This window comes from Idiotropiscis lumnitzeri, chromosome 16, assembly GCF_059441095.1.
Source record: "Idiotropiscis lumnitzeri isolate Australia: NSW breed Sydney's pygmy pipehorse chromosome 16, RoL_Ilum_1.0, whole genome shotgun sequence".
Taxonomy (NCBI): domain Eukaryota; kingdom Metazoa; phylum Chordata; class Actinopteri; order Syngnathiformes; family Syngnathidae; genus Idiotropiscis; species Idiotropiscis lumnitzeri.
In genome coordinates, this window is record NC_142406.1 from 12710680 (window position 1) to 12735103 (window position 24424).

At 43.1% G+C, this 24424-nt stretch overlaps 2 protein-coding genes across 3 annotated transcripts; both read left to right on the top strand.

Moving 5' to 3' along the window:
• The first annotated feature begins 6580 nt into the window (after nt 1–6580).
• rpl14 (ribosomal protein L14) lies at nt 6581–8616 on the top strand. The gene is made up of 6 exons (XM_088278661.1): nt 6581–6688; nt 7436–7537; nt 7605–7699; nt 7788–7887; nt 8109–8162; nt 8390–8616. The coding sequence occupies exons 1-6, from the start codon at nt 6686–6688 to the stop codon at nt 8576–8578; spliced, it is 543 nt and encodes a 180-aa protein (XP_088134787.1). The 5' UTR covers nt 6581–6685; the 3' UTR covers nt 8579–8616.
• A 1009-nt stretch (nt 8617–9625) lies between these two features.
• snrka (SNF related kinase a) lies at nt 9626–24004 on the top strand. 2 transcript variants are annotated; one of them, XM_088319311.1, is made up of 8 exons: nt 9626–9806; nt 13562–13892; nt 13974–14192; nt 14814–15060; nt 18584–18725; nt 19219–19431; nt 19571–19705; nt 20659–24004. In XM_088319311.1, exons 2-8 carry the CDS (start codon nt 13770–13772, stop codon nt 21911–21913), a joined length of 2334 nt encoding a protein of 777 aa, XP_088175437.1. In that variant the 5' UTR covers nt 9626–9806; nt 13562–13769; the 3' UTR covers nt 21914–24004. The 2 variants fall into 2 exon arrangements, with proteins under 2 accessions (XP_088175437.1, XP_088175436.1); XM_088319310.1 differs by lacking the exon at nt 9626–9806 and adding an exon at nt 10178–10466.
• Nucleotides 24005–24424: the final 420 nt, after the last annotated feature.

Consider the following 24424-nt stretch of genomic DNA (forward strand, 5'->3'; position numbering starts at 1 on the left):
CACATACTCATACTTCATTCTAATCAAAGTCTACAAAGGATCTGAAATGTCTGAAGATTATCCCGAGAGATTATGCTGTGGTGATTTTGTCAGCGCTGACAATAGTAGATGCACAATATGTTCAATATTGGCAAATCCTGATGTGTGTGCTCAACACCGAGTTACATCATTAGACAGATGTTGGGCAATTGAATTCAATATTTACGTTTTTTTTTTAATTTGCAACAAAGAAATTAAAGTTGACAGAATTAAATGTCCTAAAAGATATGATTGAAAACAACTTAGCAAATTGTCTTCAGACAACTTGCTAAGTAACATTGTGACCATGACTGTCTTCCAACTTAAACTACTGTTTTTGCACCCAAAAAATAAAAGTTGTGTTGTTTATGCTTCACAAAAATTGAACAGAGAGGGACAAACGTTTGCAAAGGCAACCAAGCTAACAGTTGCAGAAGTAGAGTAACCGTTAACATGCCGATTCCGTCTGCTTCATTTGGGGTTTCTCGCATTTTAATCATCAGTCAAGATGCTACAAAAGTGTGCGCCACCTCCTTGTTCTCTTGAAGCCTCTCCTTTGTCCTGCTAAAAAGTCCTCCCGATTCAAGGTTTTTTGCGCTGGAGGGAAGGCGGACAGTTCCCTCCCATCGTGCCCATGGACCTCTTTGGGTATCAGCTATCTCCTGCCAAAAGACGAACCTATTTATAGCAACTCTCCGAGGATCCAAACCACATTTGTTTAGGTCAAGGCTGAGCTCACCGTCCATTAAAACAATCTGGGGAATCTCGAATGACTCTTGCTGCATGTGGAGGAGGAATTTGAGATAAAGCAAACAGATCTCTGGTGACCCCCCTGATGGAAACAAAATAACGAGCCCAGCTGACGGAGGAGGATACTCATTTCAAGTTGATAAGTGGACCGGAGTAGTGTGCAGGCAGCAACTTGGAGCCATGCTGTTGAACGTCGGCCAAGCGGGAGCGAGGGTGATTAATGGAAATGTCAACTTTAAGACCGAGAAGCCAAAAGCCCTTTCAGCCATTTCATTTCCAACTTAATATACTTTGATCACACTATTACTCCTGGTTAAAAAAAAAAAATCTGCAAACAACTTGACGGTGAAGCATTCAGCATTCACTGCAAAAGTGATCCAACTCCCAGCTTTGCATGGACACAGTGGGACTTTCCCTCAAAAAGTGGCATGGAAAGGTCAAACGGGCTTTAACCTGGGCAGCGTGGAGTGTGTAAGACCGTGGCCCGGCGGACTGTGGCTGCTTGATTGGTCCCAAACCCTGCTGACAAGGTCCAGAACATTCCATTTCCAAAGTCATGACTCGGTTTCTGAGAACAGCGAGAACAAAATCCAACAGGAAGTGAGGGGGAGGGGGGGGGGGACGTGTGTGTGTGTGTGCGTGCGTGTGTGTGTGTGTTTTGAAGGCCGTGCCTTAAACTTTAGAATCTCAAGGACTGCCGTTTGCCCAAAAAAAAGATTCACAAAAAGAATAATATATAAGTCGAATTCTGAAAAATTTTGTCCAGAATGCTCAGTCATATAAAAGAACTTATATATTAAATAAATTCACTTTATATTTAAAAAAAAAAAAAAAAACAACCTTCTTTTAATTAATAAAATACTTGTTCGATTGTCTATTTATGTCAAATTGTTTAAGCAGTTTTTTCATATTGCCAATAGGTAATAGATTTGAATCAAAACAATTTCGGGGAGGGTGCGAGGGCTAAATTACTCCAATAAATATCACAAAGCTTGAGGACATGGCCACAAAGCTCAAGATGTTCTTATGCAACCTCCTCTGTATGCTTGCCAATAGAGACACTTTGACTGTAATTCCAACAATACCTATAAAACACCATTGGATGATAAACTCCCTCCACTGCTTCAAGCATCTTATCTAACTTGTTTTATTTTTGTTTGGATTGATTGCATTGAGCTCTGGTGAATGTCTTCTACTTGTCGGACAGTTTATAACATGAAACTGTTACTTGCATTGGTTCTGACGGTGACGCTTTCATTCTGCTGAGCTAGCAATTCTGCTGCCTGAAGCTAAACAAGACGGCATGTTAACGCACACGCAGTGGTCGTCACTGGGCGGGTTTGAGTCAAGTCACGTGATCAACATGCGGCCACATGCAGCTGCGGTTTGCACTGCAGACCTCAAAACTGGAGCGATAGACTTGAAATGCTGCGTCACACTTTTTTGCATTGGAGATCTGTAAAAATGAAGCGAAAACGGAAGAACATGTGGAGTCGGTCCCACAGTTTCCACTCTTCTGAGAAGAATCTTTACAAGATATTGCCGCGTACTTGTGGGGGAATTTTTGTCCAGTCATACAGATATTTGAGATGAGCAGTCATGATGTTGGACAAGAGGGCCCACGTCCGCGTCTGCTCCAATCTCTATTGTGGCTCATTTGAAAGGCGTTTAATAGGGCCAGATTTCTGGGCTCTCCAGATTTTCCACACCAAAGTATTCCCACAAAGTTGGAAATGCCCAAATAGACTTGGCAAGATGAAGAATTACTGGGCTCCAGGGGGTCCCGCAGAGGTTGAATAGGTGAACACGTTTGTCCATAAAATGTTCATTTTTACGACTAAACCGCAGTCCCAGTAAACCGTATCTCACGGAGCTCTTGGATGCTGCTTTTATTTGACCAATTCATCTAGCATAAACCACACCCTAAATGGATTTTGTCACTTGGCGTCCTGGCAAGCTCCTTCAGGACAAAATGTTCACAGTAACCATGTACTCTTTATAACTCGGCTCCCGCGGCATTTCTTTTTTTTTCAGATGGCAAATAAAGCAAAATCAGCACTAAATGCGAACTGTAACGTGCATCAACATCCACATGCACCGCAGACTACAAGTAAAAAAAGAATAGAATGACGACTTTAAATGACATCTCAGAATTTGGGTCTGGCAGAAAATGTGGTGGATATTTATAGATGGTGAATTCAACTCACTTCACAGTTAGCACTCGTATCGCAAATTTTTGCTTGCAAGTCAAAGCATAAAAATTGTCTGGGCGACAAAAATTAGCTAGTTGCGTCACTTGTAAGTCAAAGTACCATGAAGCCTCCTGATCAATCAAAAGAGAGCATATTCATATTGTGGATGAGGACTTTGGCAGGTACTGGAGTGTCCAGTGAGTATAAATTGAGAACATGTGGTGACCAGGGTTGGGTAAACATCGGCGCTGATAACCTCGAGGGCAACTTGGCCATGTTGATGGGCTTATCTCCTCGTGATTGGCTGGCAGCCAAAGAACACAGGACATGAAATCATCTAAAGCCTCTTTGAGATTTTCTTTTTTCAGTTTGCTGTTAAGAAGTTATGGAATTGCAAGCTGATGGTAACCTAAATATTAAAAACGACCAGTGATGTAGAAGTCTGAAGGTTCCTTCTAACTTGTCCAAAGGGCTCAGTTCAAGCTGAAGGAAACCAATTTTACACAGCTTTTCGCACTGGATCTGAGAGCAAGTGCGCCTAATGTTGTAAGAAATGTGCGTATGCTGCCGCAAGCACAAACACACATCTTTGGATGACATCACATTGGCGTATGTGTGAGAGCATGGCTCAAGTCCCTGGACCAGGATCTCCAGAAGGCAGGTAAACCCATTTATGTCGCCACAAAATAAGTAATGTGACAAGAAGACTCACACATACATGCACACGAGGCAAAGTGAGCCTCTAAATATAGTCACCCTCCAGTGTTATTATCACAGTCGGGGCCATGCTCTGTTATCTCTCACCCTTCACTCCCATTGTTTTACAATTCCAGCAGATGACAGCTTCACTAAGCCCGGGGCCTGTTATATAACACCTGCGACTGACGGTGGCTGCTTTGCGCTGTTTTCCAGGAGCAACACTTTATAAATTATTTTTGGGTTGGTTTAATGTGCCAGGGGTGGAACAAGCCTCCACTATTTGCTTGAGTCACATTTCAAAGGGTTCTCGTGCTCTTTTAGGCTAATTTAGGCAATGGGGAAATGTAATTAAAATGGCATGCACGACTTTTCCTTGGAAGAACATCTTGGGAAGAATTTTTCTATCCTTTCTGAAATCAGCTTGTATTGATGGGGCGGTCCGTCACATGCAAAGTTGCCAATGCTCAGCCTGCATGTGTCAATAAGAGAACAACTTTAGTTCTAATGATGAATAGGTGCAGAGCTACTTGTTTAGACCCGAGTGGGGGAAAAAGGTGACAAATTGCTAGTTATATATTCACCTATTTGCATTTTTGCAATCCTTTTGGAAGATCTTAAGATGTCACAAGATGGCACCAAAGAACTGGCTAATAGGTGACTCTTTAGAATTTTTGTTCTGCTCAGTGGCTATTAAAAACATCTGCAAGCCATTTATTTTTAAGGGTAATGTAAGATGAGTTTCAAATGATATATAACTGTTTTGATATCTTAGTTTGGGGTATATTTATGGTTTAAAGTACTGATATAAGCAATTATGAACATTTTTAGGGGGTGCAAGAATTACGTGATGTTTTTGCGGCAGGGTTATTTTCACAAATAGTGGGGGGAGGATTACAATTTTTTAAAAATTATTTTAGGTACTTTAAATGTAGTTATAGTATTCCTTATTTTTTTTATTATTTGTGTGGGTTATTTTTATATATTTTTCCCAGACTTGCACCAGAATGTATTTGTTTTAATTCTTAACCTTTTTAAACTTTTTTTTTTTGTTCTCTCCAATCTTATTGTACGCTGAAACAACGACAAAGAATGAGAACGAACAGTTGGCTACATAATTAAAATTCCCACATTGATACAAACATAAATGTTTGCGGCACGCACAAGTCTCACATGAAACGTTACTGGAGACGCACAGCATGTCTACTTGAGTCAACCTAAAATTCAGCCATTTTAAGTGGTCACGTGTATCCCTGATTATTTAACGCTAATAAGTTTAAAGGGTCGGGAACACTGAGGATGGATGGGCTCCCATCTGTTCCATGTACAGAACAAGCTTGTTTTAATGCATCATAGCTTGATTAAACAAAGCCTACACTACATCAGAGATGATTTGTCAAACAAGCATTACTCAGATTTTCCAGACATGAAACACCAGTGTCAGCTTCAGTTAAAATATTACTCTCTAACTGCAACCATCTGTGCGAGTGTGTGTGTGTGTGTGCAAGTGTGTGTGTGTGTTAGCACTCACAAGTGTAACTCATCATCCGTGTGCATTCGCGTGTTTTGAATCATGCTTGAACGTCTTTCCAAAGCCGCTTCCAGGTACGTTCATTGGATCTCTGCTCAAACAAAGATTAGAGAAGTGGGTTATGCAAGGTTCACATTAAAAAAAAAATAAAAAATGCCCATCCACCTCTGCACGTCACCAAGTGCCCGTGTTCTCATCAGGGGAGGCTGAGAGGTCAGACAGGATTTCCCTCACTACTAACAGTTGGCTACATAAATATCAAACTGGGAACAAACATGTTTTTTGGGAGAGGGCAACAGGAAACGCCAGACAAAGCGTCTGTGACAAAGTTGAACCGAGAAACGCTTTCTTAAGAAATGCAGTTTTGTTTGCCTCTGTACCCCTTGACAACGTAACAATCAACACAGCATGAGAAGCTACAAGCTTTGAGTGGCTATTATGTAAACACATATCAGCCACTTCATTAGGTACACTAGCACAATTTAAAGCAGAAGTTAGGGATGCTACCGGCGCCTGCGGGCCGGATGCATTTGCCTCCCATGCTAGTCTAAAACAAATAGAACCAGAGGAACATATAAAAAAAAAATTAAAAACTTAATAGCCAAAACGTGTTTTCCACAAGTACTTCCAATATGCAGCAAATAGCTGTACAGGTTTGCGTATCTGCCTCGACAGGCATTAAGTTCAGGCCCTGCTGTGTGTCGTTTGCATGGTCTCCTCATCCTTGCACGGGGTTTTGTCCAAAAACGTGCATTTTAGATTAAGTGAATAATAAATTGCAGGGGTAATGAATATGCATGGTTGTTTATCTCCATGTGCTCTGCAATTGGCTTGCAACCAGCAGAGGATGTAGGACACCTCTTACCTAAAGTTACCAGGGACAGGCTCCTGCTCACCTATGACCCTAATAGGTAGAAGTGAAGTAGACAATAAGGATCTCATGACTCGAATTTAAATCTAATCTATCGTTATTGTGAGAAAGTACAACGTCATGCTTCCTGTTTGTAATGGAAAAAGCAACCTCGTGTTAAAATACACTCACATGTAATGCAGCAATTGTTGAGTTTCCTACCAAGCAGACATGCTGCCATCTTGTGTTTCATCTGCGAAGATAAACGAAAGAAATTAGAACGTCATACCGCCACTAAACGATTTATTTGATATGTGACAAATAACGACAAAACAGTTAGTAAATAATACAAACCACACCTTTCCAAGCAGAAAGAAAACCATGCGGCGGGACTTCATGCTAGCTATTAGCTAAAGCACGAGAATAGGAAGAAACAAAACGTCGTAATGACACCATGTACACCATATAAAATGTTAACTTGATGGAAAAAACATTTTAATGGACAACAAATACTAATCATAAAACGCTAAAATACATTTGACGCCGCTTGTTTGAATCCTTCGACGCTGCGCATGCGTATAACCTCAGCGGAAGTGACGTTTGTCCCAACCGGAAGCCGTGTCTTTCTTTCTGCTCACCGCTGCCATCATGGTAGGTTTGCTGTAACCGATTTAGCATTTTCACCACGACGTTTCTTCTTCAATACGTCGACCACTTGCTTCAACAACGGCCATTTGTGAACTCAAAAACACTCGAACACGTTTCCTCCAATTGTCTAACGCGACTGCGTTCGTTTATTCGTCGGTAATAGTTATCGGTAAAATGTCGGCTATCAGGCGCAGTACAACGTGGTCCATACTGTAGACGGGGCCCAGAACACGCCTGCTAAGCTAACGTTTTTCAACTAAAAGAAGTGCCTAAAATCATCATCGTATGACTTATGACCATAGCGAGCTTTTGTAATAATGTGTCACTCATATCGGGTGCTTCGTATGTTGTAGCTTGCCAATGCTAATAGCAACCTAATGTATTTCGAAATATTTTAGGATTTATTTCTGAAAGATGAACTTTCTCGTGACACCTTTGCACATAATTACTTTTAATTAAGATTAAGAAGTAAATTAGCGAGCTACCGCACAATCAACACTGATCATACTTGCTACTTTATGTGCATATTCGCCCTCAAATGTTTTTATTTAATCTTACAAGCTTCACATTGACCATTTAAATTACACACATTTCTTTAAAAGAAATAAAATGTCAAAGCCAACCATTTCCTCTTTAAAAAAAGTTATGCCAACAAATATAATGGAAAAAATACTTTATCTCCCTTGGTTGTGTTGTTTATTTACTTATGTAAAACTTTGTGCATTTACAATCTGATGTGTACTTTCTCAGGTGTTCAAGCGTTTCGTCGAGATTGGCCGCGTCGCCTACATCGGTTTCGGGCCCTACACCGGCAAGCTGGTGGCCATTGTCGATGTCATTGACCAAAATAGAGTGAGTGCTTTATTAAAAAAAATGTGTGTGTGACTTAACATAACTGATTGGTTTGTCACATTTGCAGGCTCTTGTTGATGGCCCATGCTCTGGTGTGAAGAGGCACGCCATGCCCTTCAAGTGCATGCAGCTCACAGACTACGTCATCAAAGTACCTCACAGGTAGAAGTGACTTGTATGTGTGTTTTTCTGTTTGTCTCGGCTGAAAGTGCATTGGCGACTTTTCACGTCTGTGTGTGCTGGCTCACAGTGCTCGTCAGAAGTTTGTGAGGAGAGCCTGGGAGAAGGCTGGAGTAGATGAAAAGTGGGCACAGAGCAGCTGGGCCAAGAAGATCGAGGCAAGAGAGAAGGTATAAATTGTTTGTAAAAGTTAGTGATAATTCAAATGAGTTCTGCAGGAGTTGAGACATGGAAGAACCTAAATGTTCTAAAATTAGCTTGGATCAAAAGACATAATGAAGTGTGGCAGCTATAATTTGCTATTTCCAATATTTTTTAAATCCCCAACCCCTGAGTTTAAGTAAGGTATTGGCTGCATATAACATTATTTTTTTATCACATTTCTTTGCAGAGGGCCAAAATGTCTGACTTTGACCGCTACAAGGTGATGAAAGCCAAGAGGATGGTAAGTGATCTGAGAAGGGTCTACATTTAGTATTATATATTATAATACAGACTAATATTATTTTATTTTTTTTGCAAAAATAGTCTGTGTATGAATTTGGGAAACTGATACTGCTAAAACGGTGTACTTTTGTTACTTAAGGTAAAATTAATTGCAAATGGGGGATTTCACCTGCAACACCAGGGGTTGGTGTATTTGTAATTCCGCAATTCTTTTGTTTTTTGCAGAGGAACAAGATCATCAAGCACGAGGTGAAGAAGCTCCAGAAACAGACAAACGCGAAATATGCAGTGGCAAAGGCTGCGAAGAAGGCTGCAAAGAAGGCTGCGGCGATGCCAGCGACGAAGACAGTGACAAAGAAGACAGCGGCAAAGAAGACAGCGGCAAAGAAGACAGTGGCAAAGAAGACAAAATAGATATTTTTTTTCCGAAATAAACATTCTGATTGGTTCCACACCTTTGTCTGGCTCTTTCAATATTGTTTTCACTGGAACTATTTTGATAGGGATGGAAAAACACTGTTAGTTTACATGACAACACTGGGTGCTTGAATGCCTCAACCCGTGCATTTGATGTGAGTAAATAATGGGAGTGCGCTGCAAAAGCAATAAGAGTATATCGAGACGTCTTGTGGCTTTTGGGTTCCAATAAACTTGATTTGATTTGATGAGCTTCGTTTTGACACAAGTAGTGCTTTGCCCTATGTCTTGGCATCTTTGTGCCTTGGAGCTGTTTGACTGAGCTGAGTTTCATCCATCCAAACACCGTGTCTATAAGCAATTTGAAATCTTTCAGGGAGGCGGGTTTTGCTATTTGCAGCAGGGCTTGGGTTTACCAAGGGAACAGCGTACCTCGAGGGTAAACTGTCCAAATCCCAGCAATTTAGCTGTAGCTATCTAAATATAGTGCTCTGCTCATTGACTGCCATAGCGAGGCAAATTAAAATCATTTGAATATATGCAAATTTTATAAATAGCTGGGAGTGTTATGGAAATGCTATTGTGTTTTAGCAGTAGACCATTTTCTTTGCTCATTACTGTGCATGTAAGAGGTTCAGAAAATGGATGGATGGTACGGTATATGTGAGTTAATTACCGATGGATTGGACGTGAAGGGGAGGGAGGGCGACATTACACAACAAAGTAGGAAACGCTTCTTTTGGCCACTGGAGGGCAGTGTGTACATTGAGACTGTTGCTTTGTGTTTACATCCCCTTGCTAAAGTCAGAAAACTGAGGCTATAAGAAAATCAAACTTCACTTTTGTCTGGTTTTAGGGCGGTTCTCACGCCGAACAAAGCTCTTCGGGCTCTCTTGCATGCACAATAAATCGTTTTAAATTAAATGTCGCGCTCCCCGCAGTCCAAACTAATGACTGGCCGTAATCCCGCCGAGTAATAGCTCAACGGCCAAACAGGTTCAACTGGAGCTCGTACGAAGAGCATCTCGCCATTACATAATCGGCTAGAACATTGTCCATGTGCCCGGCCAATGCTAACACAGTCGCGCTGCAAATAGTACATTCATATATGCAGTCTTCGGCAGTTAGCTACTTATTACACACATTGATTCCATAATCAGCCATTGTGCTTTATAAAATCACAGCGTTCCACGAAACCCCTCGAATACAAAATGAGGAGAAATGTGTGAGTATGTCTTTTTTTCTTTTAGATGTTGCACTATCTAAGGAGTATTAACGTAATTGTCACGTCAGAGCTGGCCGATGCGCAGTGACAATCAAGTTAACGCTGTGCTGAAAGCGACGTGACCGGAAACGGACAATTTGTTTTACAAGTAAAATTTTCATTGTTAATGTTTGATTTACAAAACTACAATTTAAACTAGCTAATAAAATCTGGAATAAGGGGGTTGTATTACTTTTTTAGTTTGCGTGGAAATGTCTAAAAATATATATATTTTCAGAAAACATCTTAAAAGTAGGGCCGATTGGCTGAAGATTCATTAATAAAAGAATAAACTCGTGTTTTGATAACTCCAACCGAGTGCACTTCCTGTTTTAGCCCTAACCACATCCGCCGCTTGACGCAATCGAACGAGAGGACGAGAGCGAGCGAGCAGGGTGAGCGAGAGAGAGACGTTCAATATTTATTCAGAGGCCGTTTGGGTTTAAAACGACGCGTGATTCAACTTTAATCGGTTCCGGTCATCACCCGAAAGGTGGCCGGTCCAAGCGTCGTCGAAAGCTTCAATTCTAGTGGCCGGATCCCCGTGCGGCCTTGCCGTCTGGGTAAAGAGAGCCCGAAGAGGACTCGTAGTGACTGGCTGGCTGCGTGCTTCTCTCCGTGGTAAGTGGTGCATGCAAGGCAAAGGCTGTTTCCGTGGGCCCGGCTTGGTCGCTTGTGTCAAGTTCGGATGAATTCCACTGCGGGATTTTTCTCAAGCGTCGATTAGATGCTGAGAGATTTTTTTTGTGTGGGGGTAGGTTTGTTGTTGTTGCCAATCCGGATTTCTATTAGATGGATGTTGGAGGGACCCATATGACCATCATCACCATAGCAGTGAAAATCTAACAATGGTTTGTTGACGCTGTTGCTATTATTGGACCATTGGAGTCAACTATTTCATTTTTAAATGGCTGTATATTTGAAAAGAAAGAGTCACCCTTATTAACATGAAGTAAGGCAGTAATGCATGATGGATTAGGGGATTACAAAGGCAAAGCATCGTTTCATCCATTTTCTGCAGACAATGTGAAATAACAATTAGAGCTGGGCAGTGTAAAAGAACTGGATGGCAAAAATAAACTTATCTTTGCTGACCAGATAATGAAGTATACTAAAAGTGATGTATTTTAATTACAAGTAGGCAACATGGTTGAATAGCATTATTATGAGGTTCAAGGTTCAAATATAAGATCTCTCATTCCTGTGTGTGTTGATTGTGGCTTTTCCCACCATCCACCGTCGCGCCTTGTTTTCATATAATTTGCATGTACAGTTCTGGCCTGACTAAGTTACCTATTTCAAAGAAACATCAGGTTGAGACAGTATTACATATTGTACTCCGCTCATAGTGTCCCACAGAGCTCTGTGTTTTGAACCCTCATATATATATATATATATATATATATATATATATATACTAAGTGGATGGAATGGGAATACTTTATTGTCAGTAGAAAAGCGACTAGACAACAAAAATAAAAATAGACGGATGAAGATGCTACTCATTTTAAATTGTAATTAAGTGTACTAAAATCAATAGGTGACTCTGGTTAGCTCATCCGCCTCACAGTTCTGAAGTTTAGGATTCCAATATTTGCTCTGGCTTCCCTGTGTGTGGTTTGTATCCCCCCCTCTCTCCCAATGGCAGTTGAGACCATAAGCAGATGTAGACAATGGCATGAGCAGCAGCAGCAGCAGCAGTTGTAGTTGTGTTGATGCAATTCGCATATAGATCTGATGCTCTGCAATAATGGAAATTGAGTTGAGTATGTTTGCATAAATTATTAATGTGATTCTTGTGTTTGTCGCCACTCCTATGAACTGCGTTATCTCGGTGGATTTGTGTTTTGCGCTAGCATCAACATAAAATGCACAAAAAAATTATCATGTCATGAGTTGTGTGCCTGTTTAATGGTCAAATATTTAGTAATGCGGTGCAACTTAAATATTCAAATTATTATGCATTTTAATTTTGTTTTTATGCCTCATTGGTTAAAGGGTTGAAAGTTCTGGTGGAATGCTCCTGTTACCTTTAATTTTCACCTTTTTTTCTCACATTATGTAACCCCATTGAATCAGCCGTTATCTTATGTCACACGTTATGATATATTAGCACCTGTCACAAGTACTGCCTCAAGTCCTTGATACGGTTTATGTTGTACTTGGATGTGTACACAACCATTGATTGGAAAAAAAAAAAAAATCAACAGGCCTTGCCTGCTTACGCAACGGACCCCTGATGTGAATTTTCAAGACGCACCGTCGATTAGTAAGCGCTCAGACACTGACGACTCATTAGGTAACCTGAGCATCAAGGAGAGATTAAGCCAACACATGCGTACACTGACCACACGTAACATGCCATGTGTTGCGCTTCACTCAAAGCAGGACGCAACATTAGGTACACCTGGGAGACATCTAGTCTGGAAGCCATCACGTTTTTTTAAGACCATATCAAACAGCCCTAACTTCATCACATCCAGAGGTGTGTGTAATATTTAGTGGGCGGGGCTGTGGCAGGTGGCCGGTGTTTATGATTATGCTGTTCCCTCTAAAGGTGTGCTCCCTGGCAACAGCTCCTCTTTGTCCAATTGTTTTTCTGAATTTCGGTGAGTGTGGGCACACCTAGGTGTGGATCACCTTGCAGGAATGTTCCGGGCCTGCACTTGGCATGCCTGTCGTGTTCTATGTCGGCTCGGCATGCAGGTAGGCCCGTGGAAGTCAGGAATGTCAGGCCGCTCCTCCCGCCTCCGGGCGTTGTTCCGCTATCAGGCCGATGTAGGGACAAGTATGCCAGGAACGGTGGACGTTGACGTGATTTAGGTTACCGGAATGAACATCGGTTAACAGTCTCCTGTGAGTTGACCTCATTATTGGAACTTTATTGTTCTGCTGTACAGCTTTTACGGCACCTAGTGTCATAAACAAGACTGCCCACATTTCTAGATTGCGTGTCAATTTAGTGGCACCGCACAATATATTTTCAAAGGTGTCTTATTTGCGCATGACACGAAAAAGGAAATTGTACTTTGTAAAACCTTATTTAATTTGATTATGTTGTTGGATTTGATTAACTAAATTACTAGACAGACAATTTCATATATGGCAAGAAATAAATGAAGTACCCATCGGTAGTAGCGTCACTAAAAAAAAAAAAGTGTGCCACACTTGTGACTGCCGTGACCAATGTGTGTTGACTGGAAAATGTCAGAATCTTTCCCTCAGTGTCTGAGTAATCACGGAAACTGCACAGAAGGACACCAGCAGCCAGATTAACGCCTAACTGCAGTGTCCGTTATTATTGAATTATTGAATTTTTACTCTCTCTCATGCTTCCGCTAAAAATAAAATTAAACAAGGCAGTAGAACGCGTCGTCACAGTAGCAAGTGGACGAGCCGCTCTAATCAACGATACTCGACTAAAGTTGATTCTTTTCAAGAATTTGTTGTAATGGTGAAAGGATTACTCAGAGGAGACAAATCTGAGTTGTAGGCTGTTTTTTTTTCTTTAAATAAAATTACTGTTCTGATTACTATCGTGTCTGGCCAACAGTTCTAAGATTAAGATTTGAGATTGTCCGCTGGCGATGAGCCCCAGCTCACACCATAATGCGCAAACTGCTGTCGAAAATGAATGTTCACAGATCTTGACCTGTGCTGGAATGGTTTTCTTGTGTAAAATCGTTGTGATGAATGCACGATTTCTTTTTGCATAGCACATGACAAGATGGGACAAAGGTGAAGCTTTTTGCCATCGTCCCTTGAAGCCACCTCAGCAAGCAGCTCGTCTCAGATCTTGCGTGACACACCTCAGCTGACAGTCAAGCCACATATAAGAGAAAGATGGACGTCTGACGGAGGGACCAGAGGGTGACACGAGACTCCCCCCCCCCGCCCCTTCCCGCCAACGCCCCGCCAGAGGCCATGGCGGGCCTGAAACGTCACCATGACGGGAAAATCGCCGGGCTGTACGACCTGGACAAGACGCTGGGCCGCGGACACTTTGCTGTGGTCAAACTCGCTCGGCACGTCTTCACTGGGGAAAAGGTCTGCTTGGACACAACCACGACAAGAACATTAAAAAAAAAAATGCGCATGCTAATTGTGAGTGATTTTTTGGCTTTTCAGGTGGCGGTGAAGGTGATCGACAAGACCAAACTGGATCAGGTGGCGCGGGGCCACCTTTTCCAGGAGGTGCGCTGCATGAAGCTGGTGCAGCACCCGAACGTGGTGCGCCTGTACGAGGTCATCGACACGGCCACCAAGCTCTACCTCATCCTGGAACTGGGGGACGGCGGCGACATGTTCGACTGCATCATGAAGCACGAGGGAGGCCTCAGTGAGGAAGTGAGTTGGATTTTGGGTGAAATTGTGGACGTCGTCGGAGTGGAACAAACCGTTAAAGTGAACGGAGAAACCCGACATTTGGGTTCATGTGACTATGACAACAAGTTGTGTTTGTTTTGTCTGCCCCTTCGCTGCAATTACGCAAAAACTACGCAAGCGCTTTCCACAAAACTTTGTGGCCGGATGGGATATGAGCCAAGCAAGTCATTAAATTTGATTGTGAAGCCAGGAACTGCATTGTGTATTTTCACAGTTGACAAATATCCTTGGTGGGTGTTTCATTTTTGGTTTCTTTTACACAAAAACAATTTAGTCAGTTCCCACGATAGTTTTTAAATTTGTGGCACATGGACTTTGAGGCCAGGGGTTTAAAAATGAATTTAAAAGAGTTTTCCCGTCTGTTTTAATTTGTTAACGAAATACTCTGAGGGACATGCGCGATATTTTATACAAAAGGGGGTTAACTGTACAAGCGATTAAAATGAAAATGTCCCTCCTAACGCCAGCGGAGTATCATTAAAAAAAGTAAAGCAACGTAAAAATTAGACCGGCCTTGAACAACGTGTCGCAGTAGTGGTCATGTGTTGACACGTTGCCCGTCCTCTCTGTCTCCCCCTGCAGGTGTCCAAGTGTTACTTCGCCCAGATCGTGCACGCCATCTCCTACTGCCACCGGCTGCACGTGGTGCACCGGGACCTGAAGCCCGAGAACGTGGTGTTCTTTGAGAAGCAGGGCGTGGTCAAGCTCACCGACTTCGGCTTCAGCAACAGGTTTCAGCCTGGGAAGAAGCTCAACACCTCCTGCGGCTCGCTGGCCTACTCCGCCCCCGAGATCCTGCTCGGGGACGAATACGATGCTCCCGCCGTCGGTGAGTTGGAATCAAACACGTCGAACCATATTTGTTTATTTGTTACACAGGCTTACAGTACTCAGGGACACTTTTTTCTTAATGCTTATATTAATTTCACATTCATGCCCACTCTGCTCTCTCACTCTGGCTATTAAATAAAATCTGAGGTGTGTCTGCAAGCCTCCCCACACTGTCAGCTTTATCATCTGGCTGATAAGGAGCTCAAGGTTCACATTGCCCGAACGTGTCCGGTGCTAAATATCAACATCGGTGGAAGAAATTTGAATGGATGGACACTTCCACAATGAATGTGTAGCAAACGAAGCTGAAGGAACGTTAACCGATGTATAATAGACGGAGGAAGAGTTGCCTGCCTCACAGTTTGACCAACCAAAACCTCCTGAAAATTAGTTGAGAATTTTAAACTAGTGATGGACGATGCCATCCCGCGACTTGGGCTTTCTTTTAAAATTCAATTTTGGATTGCAGAGCCAACTATCATGTAAGAGCATGAAAAATAGCATTCATATTCTGGAGGCATAAAGAAGGAAATGCCTCCTTGCTGTGTTTGCCAAAGCACAAAATGGAGAAAACAGGCAATCGAAAAACGTTTTCATTTTTTTTTTTTCCCACTGTGTGGATTAGTGGTGCTATTTTCTGCTCTCGGCCTCTCTTATTTTATGTCAAGCAGATGAGCGTTCTCCAAATCTCCAGAGGGAAATAATGACATCCTGTTGTTGGACAATATCAGCTGGACGTGCGGTCACATGACCCATTGTGTTGGCTGGCTGTTGTTTTGTGCGCTTGTGCTGCGTTGGAGCATTTTGTCATTAAGTGGGATGCTGTTTTAGTCCCAGGGAACAATGACATAATAATTATAAGCATGCAAACCGGAACTTTTGTATTCGGGGCTTCAAGGTAGCCGAGCTCACCGTGTGCCATGTGGCCATAAGCCCACTTTAGAACAGATAACAAGAGCGTTCAGTTGGCCCTATTTGGAATTTACGTTTAGATTGAAAATAGACTGATTGTGTCTGCGGAAAAAGCTGCTTATCAATTCAAGGTGACAGACAGTATTATGTAAAATTGCTTGTATACAAATAACCGAGTCTCTGAATTTTGCTGTCAGTCGCCTCACTGAAAACGCCAAATCCTTGTCACACATCTGTTATCAAGAAACATTTCAAATTGTCATTTAGTGAATGTTGAATGAACTTAGTTGCACATCTAAGGGACTTGAAGACTTCCCCGTTTGATCTCGGTGTAGTGATGATTCACAACGGGCGTAAAAAGTGCTTTCCTGATCTTATGCGACGCGTCAGCTCCCACCGTTTTTTTTTTTTTAACATCCTGCAAATGTCGAGTTAAATATAGACTTCTTTCCACCCCACTAAGCACATGCTGCACACACACACACACACACACACACACAAACATGCCCAATAATCAGTTCATTGGTGCACATGCATAATTCCGGAAATGTTTGTGCAATCAACATTCGGCTCATCAGCACAAATAATTAGCGTCCAATATGAAAGATTGATCTTACATTTTCTGTACTGTTTTCGTCTTATTTTGCTGCATGAGAGGCTCGCATTATTCGACTTTGACACTACAGTCATCCGGTGTTGTGTTGTCAGCCATCTGGTTTTGTAAATAAAGTTACAGAGGAAGGAAATTGAACGCACCGCTGACGCAAGTCATGAGGGTGACGGTAGTGGTTGCTAGGAGACGTCGGCAGGAGGTAAGATGGCGACGGCGACTGCGGCAGCTTGAGACGCCCCAGAGCACAAAAGCACATTTACTGGGTCCTTTATTGAGAGGGAATGTATCCCCGAGTGATTAATTACTACATTGGCTTTGTTTTGGGGAACTTAAAAAAAAAAAAGAAATAAATAAATACATAAATTCTGATAGAAAGCAGGAATGTTCAAGTTGTGCTTTTTTTTTTAAATGTAAGTATTTTTTGCTTGTTTTGTTGTATAAGTTTGGATTATAACTTTTTCAGTTTGAGTCTTTTCAAAACCTTGTTGGATGTTTGCACGCTGGTTTAGATCTCGGCTAACCAAGTGCAGCGTGACTAAGTCGCAGTAAAAGATGCTCGGCGGCGAAGATGCGTGTAAAAATATAGAAAGAGGACCTTGAAATAGCACACCTTTAAGGCGGCGCCAATGAATATTTTATACCAACAAAAGAAATGACTTCGAGTTGTCGAATTGTCCACGGACTCAGCAGCTTTTAGTTCATCGTGAAACAACTAGATCTTGTGGGAATCGAGTTCAGATGGAACCCGGGAAAATAAAATAAAACTGGAATAGGAGAGTGCAGTCAAATTAGTTTCGTTTCGTCGTTGCTGCAAAAAAATGTAACGCGTAAGACGTTACCGATAGAAATGATTTCAACACAGCCTTGTCGCCATATTGTCGCTCCCTGTCACTTTTTAGATTGCACCGCAAGTGTCTCTCCAAATCACAGACATGTCACGGCAGGAAATGTGTCAAAGGGCCGCTGAGCTGCCAAACGCCTCGCAGCAAACAAAGTTGCTCTTTTTTTTGTTTTGTTTTTGTCCCCCCTCCCCGTCAAAGTGGTGAAGAGAAGCGTAGCATGAAATTAGCGCTTGTATGACGCTGCGCTGAGATGCACACGTTAACCCAGTTTCCAAGATATTGCTCGCATGCATGTCAGGGAGGCTGCTCGTGCTCCGGGGCCAGAAGAGCCTTGTCCTCAGTCAGACCGATGCGCATATTTATGACCGCCGCTCTGGATGAATATGGTTCATACTCACTTCCTTTCAACCGAGGGGGATGCAGTGTTTTGATTTTGGTTTTATCTAGGTCAGTAAGCAGAAAGGGCACACGAGCCACTTTTCAATCCAACTAGTTGTGCAGCTCGTTTAAACGCAAGCCGAGTTGGTACCGTTCCAGCTGCTGTCAATGTGCTGCACCTTTCGTCAAATCTTGATCTACTTTTAGAGCGTCTTTGCTTGGCACCTGTGCCGCTCCTCCACAACATTTCCTGAAAATAGATTTGGTCGGTTTTTCAGTCAGGGAGGCTGTGCCCTTCTGGCCCCGATGCCAGTGGACAGGAACAACAAATCATGCCAATATATTTTTGGGAATGTTTGTGGACTGTAGCGACGCACATTGGCCATCCAGTCGCAGTCTGTTCAGATCATACTTCATTCAGAACATTTTGTGGATTTTCCAGGATAATTTGTCCAAGCCGCAGAAAAGTTTCCCAAAAGTAGCGTTTGTAGATGTTTGAAGTTGTTTTGCTCGGGGGAGTTAACAATGGAGGACGTGTTGATTCGTCTTGGCTTGCTGCTGTTGATTACAAGATAAGTGTTGTCGTCTTCCTATTTCATTGCTGCTTTCACACACTCCAGTGGCAGCGTGCCAAAAATGTTAGCTGGTGTATGCCGGCGCTTTTCACAACTTTTGACAACAGGCAAAACACAACAACGCCTCCCGAGCTAAAGCAAATCTATACGGCTTGCTGAAAAAGTTGCACTTTCACGCCTCGCTGTCACCTCCCCCTGCAGATATCTGGAGTCTGGGTGTGATTCTCTTCATGCTCGTGTGCGGTCAGCCGCCTTTCCAAGAGGCCAACGACAGCGAGACGCTCACCATGATCATGGACTGCAAATACACGGTGCCCCCGCACATCTCCGGCGCTTGTCGAGAGTGAGTTGCTGGCACGCACACACACGAGCGCACGCACACTCACAGGCAGATGGACCATCCGCTCGGCAGGTGCTACATATTTCATATCCGCCAATGTGTGAAGCCCAAAGTGAAGGCTTCTCACCCCCCCCCCTGCTTGCACTCATTTTAACACTGCCCCCCCCCTTTTTTTTTAGTGTGCAGGACAGTTGGAATTGCTCTGGATTTGTAGTTGGTCCTCATTGCATTCAACACGACGTACAGTAGCGTGCAATCGTAATTCCTTTTAGGGGTTGAAATTTTGTATTAAATATGAAGACACGTTGGTTGTGTTACTTAACAGCTTTATTTAAAATTTCATATCCACTTTAAAAAAAAAAACATTTTAATAATTTGTCCTACTTCCAAAGCATACAGAGAAAATGAGATCATGTATATGTATTTTTTTTTTTTTTTTTTTATGGAATAAATCAACTTTTCAGGGTTAATAGTGTGCCAATGTCAACTCTTTCAGTCTTATCGGCCACATGCTGCAGCGGGACCCCAAGAAGCGAGCGACTCTGGAGGAAATCGAAAACCATGCGTGGCTACAAGGCGTCGACCCGTCGCCGGCCACCAAGCTGACCACTCCGCTGGTGTCGCACCGCAGCTTGCTGGAAGAAGAGCACGGCTCCATCATCCAGCGCATGGTGCTGGGGGGCATTGCCGACCGAGACGCCATCATCGAGTACGTGTCGCAGTTGGCGCCTCTGAAATTTCAGGATGAACCTAAAATGCATTTCAGGAAATTTAGCCTCTCAAAAAACTGAAATTTGCATCCCTGTCACATGTCAAGCGAAGCTCATGGAAGGTGTTTTTCTCGTCAGGGCTCTGGAGTCTAATCAGTACAACCACATCACGGCGACGTACTACCTGCTGGCTGAGAGGATGCTGCGGGAGCGGCAAGAGAAGGAGCAGCACAGCCAGACACGATCGCCCAGCCCCAGCAAGGCCCAGTTCAGGTACAAAAATAGACTCCAAAATAACCGAGAGAAAGTGTGAAACACAAATACACGCCTTGCAAAAGAGCACATCCAAGTCATGAACACACCCTCCTTGAGTCGAGGCTGCCTTTTGTGGCGCTGTCTACTCTTAATCTGCAACAGATGAACTCGACAGCATAGGGACAGATGGCCGCCTTTAAAAACACACACACACACACACACACACGCACCGCCAACCAATAACACTCTGACTATACCATGCATTTAAAAACACACAAGAGAAAAACACGTAATAATGTTGAGTTATGACACGTGTAAGTGATTTTTCCCTTAGTTTGTAGCATTTTGATTGCGGGAAATTGGCTAATATATTTGAAATGTAAATTGTTATTCATGGCAAGCAATTGAAAAGTACAAGAGAATAAAATGTGAGTTATAAGTGACGTTCCCGGGAGCTTTTCGTGCTGTTTTGTTAGCAGCAAGCTAACGCTAAATCCAATTTAATAATATGGCTCCAACAAACTCACTATTAAAAAAAAATTGAAGTCTCCTTTATGGGAAGCAGTTAACTCTCCAAATAATATAATGTAATAATAATTTGTTACGAGGCTGTTTTTAGGAAGCTTTCAGCACCGTAAAGTATTGTTTAGTTTTAGCATGAAAAATAACAACACAATGACTATAAAAAAACAAATGAAAAATCTCCTTGATGTAAAACTCTCTCTTTTATTACTGAAATTTGTGCACATTCTTTGACACAGATGGTAAAAAAAAAAGTGCAAATATTGCTTCAATATACAATAATAATATACAGTGATGATATGCACTGTCATGTGGAAATTTAACTTGAAAGCACAATATCCCAAATGTTTTGTGAGTCGTGTGTGTTTGAGTTTGGCGTAATGCTTCTAATTTGGCTTCACCTGAGCCAGCTAACACTTGTCCTCCGTCTGCATGCGAACCATTCACAGGCAGTCTTGGCCCACCCGGGTGGATGTCCACCAGGATGTCAGCGATGGCTTGGGGGGTCCGGCTATGTCACACCCCGGCGGGCCCCAGTCCCCCGCCCGCAGCGCAGAAAGCCTCCACAAAGGCCCCCGGCCCAAAACTGCTCTGCTGGACCTCAGTCAGAGGCAGGACACCCAGCAGTCAGCCGCTCAAAACCAGGACAAGGGGCTTAGGCCTCTCTCTAAGCCCCACTCCAACCCCCTCAGACTTGGCTCTTTGACCTCAGGGGGAGCTTGTAAAACTCGCAGTCTAAGCCTTTTCAGCGTGGAGGAGGATGAGGAAGAAGAGGGGGAGGACACTTGTTCCCCTTCTGCTCCTCCCGCTCAAGTGGTGCTCCGCTCCAAAGCCTCATCATCCATCGCTTCATCCCGTAATCGGTTGACATCTCGCTTGAGCGCCCCGGTTCTCAACCAGATCCACGAGGACGAGAAAGGGGAGGACGAGGAAGAGGAAGAGGAGGAGGAGAAGTTAAAAGGAATCGGCCTGACCAAGCCCAGCCTCAGCCTCAGCCTCAATCTGAACTCGAGAACAGCATCACCGCCGTCGCCTAAAAGTGGAGGCTCGGTGGCGGCACCCGTCGCCACCCAGACGCCCTCCTCGGAGACAAGCGACGACCACACGGAGAGTCGGAAGCCATCGGACGGGGCGATAAGCGAGGGCGCTGTGGATGGTGAGAAAAGGCCGTCGGCCCAGGATAGCCCCTCTCACTGCACCAGCCCCGGATCCGTTTTGGGCCAAGGCAAGAACTCGGCCAAAGCTTCCAGTGGCCTGGTGGAAAGCATCAAGTTGATGAGCTTATGCTTCAGCTCGCAGTTCCACAACCTGAAGGGCGGTGCGGGCGGGGGGACACCCGGCAACGGCCCAGCCAGCATCGGCGGGGACCCTCAGGAACGTCCCGTGTGGCGCATGTGCGTGGGCGGCTCCACCGGCAGCCTGGACAAGGTTTCGCTTCTGGGGGGCCCGTCGCCTCGGGGGAACCTGTATCAGCAGCCGCCCCCTTTGGGGGATGTGCTGGCAGACCCCCTGCTGGAGGGGTCTTGCTCTGGGACACTGATGCTGGGAGAGCTGGACCTGGCCCGCGAGAACCACAGGAACATGAAGAACCGCGCCCTGCAGATGCCTCTGAGCGACAAGACTTTGTCGGTCAACATCCACCGCAGTCCTAAGGAGGGTCTGCTGTGCACCCCGACCCCTCACAGCTGCTGTCAGGTCATCTAAGGGACGGGGGCCGCATACTCCGACACTCCTCCACTCGTCGTCTTTTCATCCAGTCTTGGGCACACACAGCAATCGCAAGCTGTTGCGGCATTTATCGCGTATCCTTGATATCCAGCTCAAGGTCCATGTTCGAGTACACTCTCCGTCTTGACCGACAGTCATTTTTTTCCCCATTACTAGTGCCACTTTTGGCCCACTTGTATGATCTTAAACAGAATATCTAGGATATCAAATAAATAAATAAATACATTTATTCAATAATCTTGATATCCATGATAAGGTCCATGTACTCGAATGCACTTCGTCCTCACTATTAAGATAATTCGGCTCACAAGTCGAACATCGAGGGCGACTGTCACTTGTGGCTTTGTGGAAAGCTGCTTGAGCAATCATTTAATATTTTGATATCAAGCCATAGCTTCATTAATAGTACTACACTAAAAAAAAAAACAATTGTCTTGCTTGTAAGGACAAAGAGTGCGAGTGTGGACTTGAGCTGGTTATCAACGATTTCATATAAATGGTCAAACAGCTTTCCATACATCATCACACTTGCCAATTGTGTTTGGCGGATCACCCGGGAGGCGATCCAAATGCTGACATGACACATTTAGAGACGCTGTGCCCTATTTCAAAGAAGAGGCATGAAGTGCACTCATGTTCTGCACAAGCGTTGCACACAGTCAATCATGTCAAATATGGAAACACGCAAACTTCACTTGTTGTTCAAAGGAACATCCGAGCAGTTTTCATCTCGTTACATTTTGTTGCACTGTGCTGGTTTTTATTTACCCATGTCTAAATTATTTTTTTAAGATAATGTGTTTTTTTGTTGATTTAAAAAAAACAAACTAAAAAAGACGACTGAAAGCATACTTTCACGAATGAAAGCGTCAAGTAGGATGGTGGAGCCCAGTATTTTGTAGTCCATCGCTTTTATTTTTCTATCTGGAGTGTCCACTCTGCGAAGAAAAAGAATAAGAACCCACACGAGCTAGTGTGCAGCAGACATTTAGTGTACATATGTGAATAAGACTCCGAAGCACTTCATCTAATGTTGACGTATCGCCGTAGAAAGCACCATTACTCCTCTCCTTCCTGCTGGATTATTGAAACAACTTGAAAAGTGACTCAGACTGGAAACAAAGCAAACAAAAAAAATGACATTACACTCATGTACATACCTGTACGTACTTACACAAAAATGGCAGCTCTTTATCTTTACATTGAAAAGGGAAATAAGTGGTTGGAAGTGAACCTGCGTGCATCCAGATGTTTTACCGGAATCATGGTAGCCGCTGTTGTAGCGTCATTCCAAAAACAACCCGAATGGGAACAGGGGGAGCAGGGGGGTCTCTTCCTATAGCTCATGACAACAGTGCCTCCCTGGCCCACATCAAGCATCGCTGTGTGTAATTGGATGTGTGACTCACCCCTGGTGGAATATTTATCTTGACAGTGCATGCGTTCTTGCTGTAGCAACCTACAATCAACCCAACTGTTGCGTGTGTGTGTGTGTGTGTGCGCGTGTGTGTAGGATACAATTATATACCACTGGCGTCGGGCCAAAATCTTGTACCACCGAAATAGTCACTTTTCAGGAGTTTGGGCTTTTGGACTGATCAATAGTCTTGAGTTCTTTTTTTTTTTTTAATGGAAAAAAAGTGACTTATGATGCTTTGGCCTGATGCCAGTGGTGTGCATGTATATATATATATATATATATATATATATATATATATATATATATATATATATATATATATATCTCACACACCCACACCACTGTACTACCTGAGGAAGACAAACAAACTGTCACGTTATACTGTAGCCACACAGCAATACCAGCGACTGCAAAATGTACAACAATAATGGATGTGCCATACGTCTTGAGCATATTGTACTGTATGTATATGATAGAGATATATTAGAATAAACTGATGTGAATGAAAGGTGTTGATGTTACGTGACGTTTTTATTTAGCCATTCGGGTGCTGTTGCCATCGGTTGTATGTCTTAAAAAATAATCACAATTTTATTTGACTTATAAAAGGTGTCTCAGTGCATAATAAATAAACATTTTATTTGGTGTTTTGGTTTTTCAGATGTGGAAAAATGTTTGGAGTACAAAAAAAGGCACAAGTAGTTCAAAGTATATTTTTTAATGATGTTTAGAATGTATTTTTTATCATTTAAATAATGTTCGTCCTGCGCTAATGCAAATGATGCAGCATGCTGAGGCAAGAGCAAGAATAATTGTGTGTTGATTAGACTAAGTAAGAGTCCCTCTTATTACTTTTCTAAAATGAAGAACTGGGAAAATAAATAATATACATAAAAACGTTTTTAACACCCCCCCCCCCACTCCCTTTCACAAATAAGTGAGCGAGTTGTAATCTGCGCAACATCTGGCCTAGTATTCCACAAAAATGAGGATCAGACTATCGGATCAGGAACTCGAGGGCGTGCTCATGATGCAACAACACACAAACATGCAGAGGCTCGTGTAAT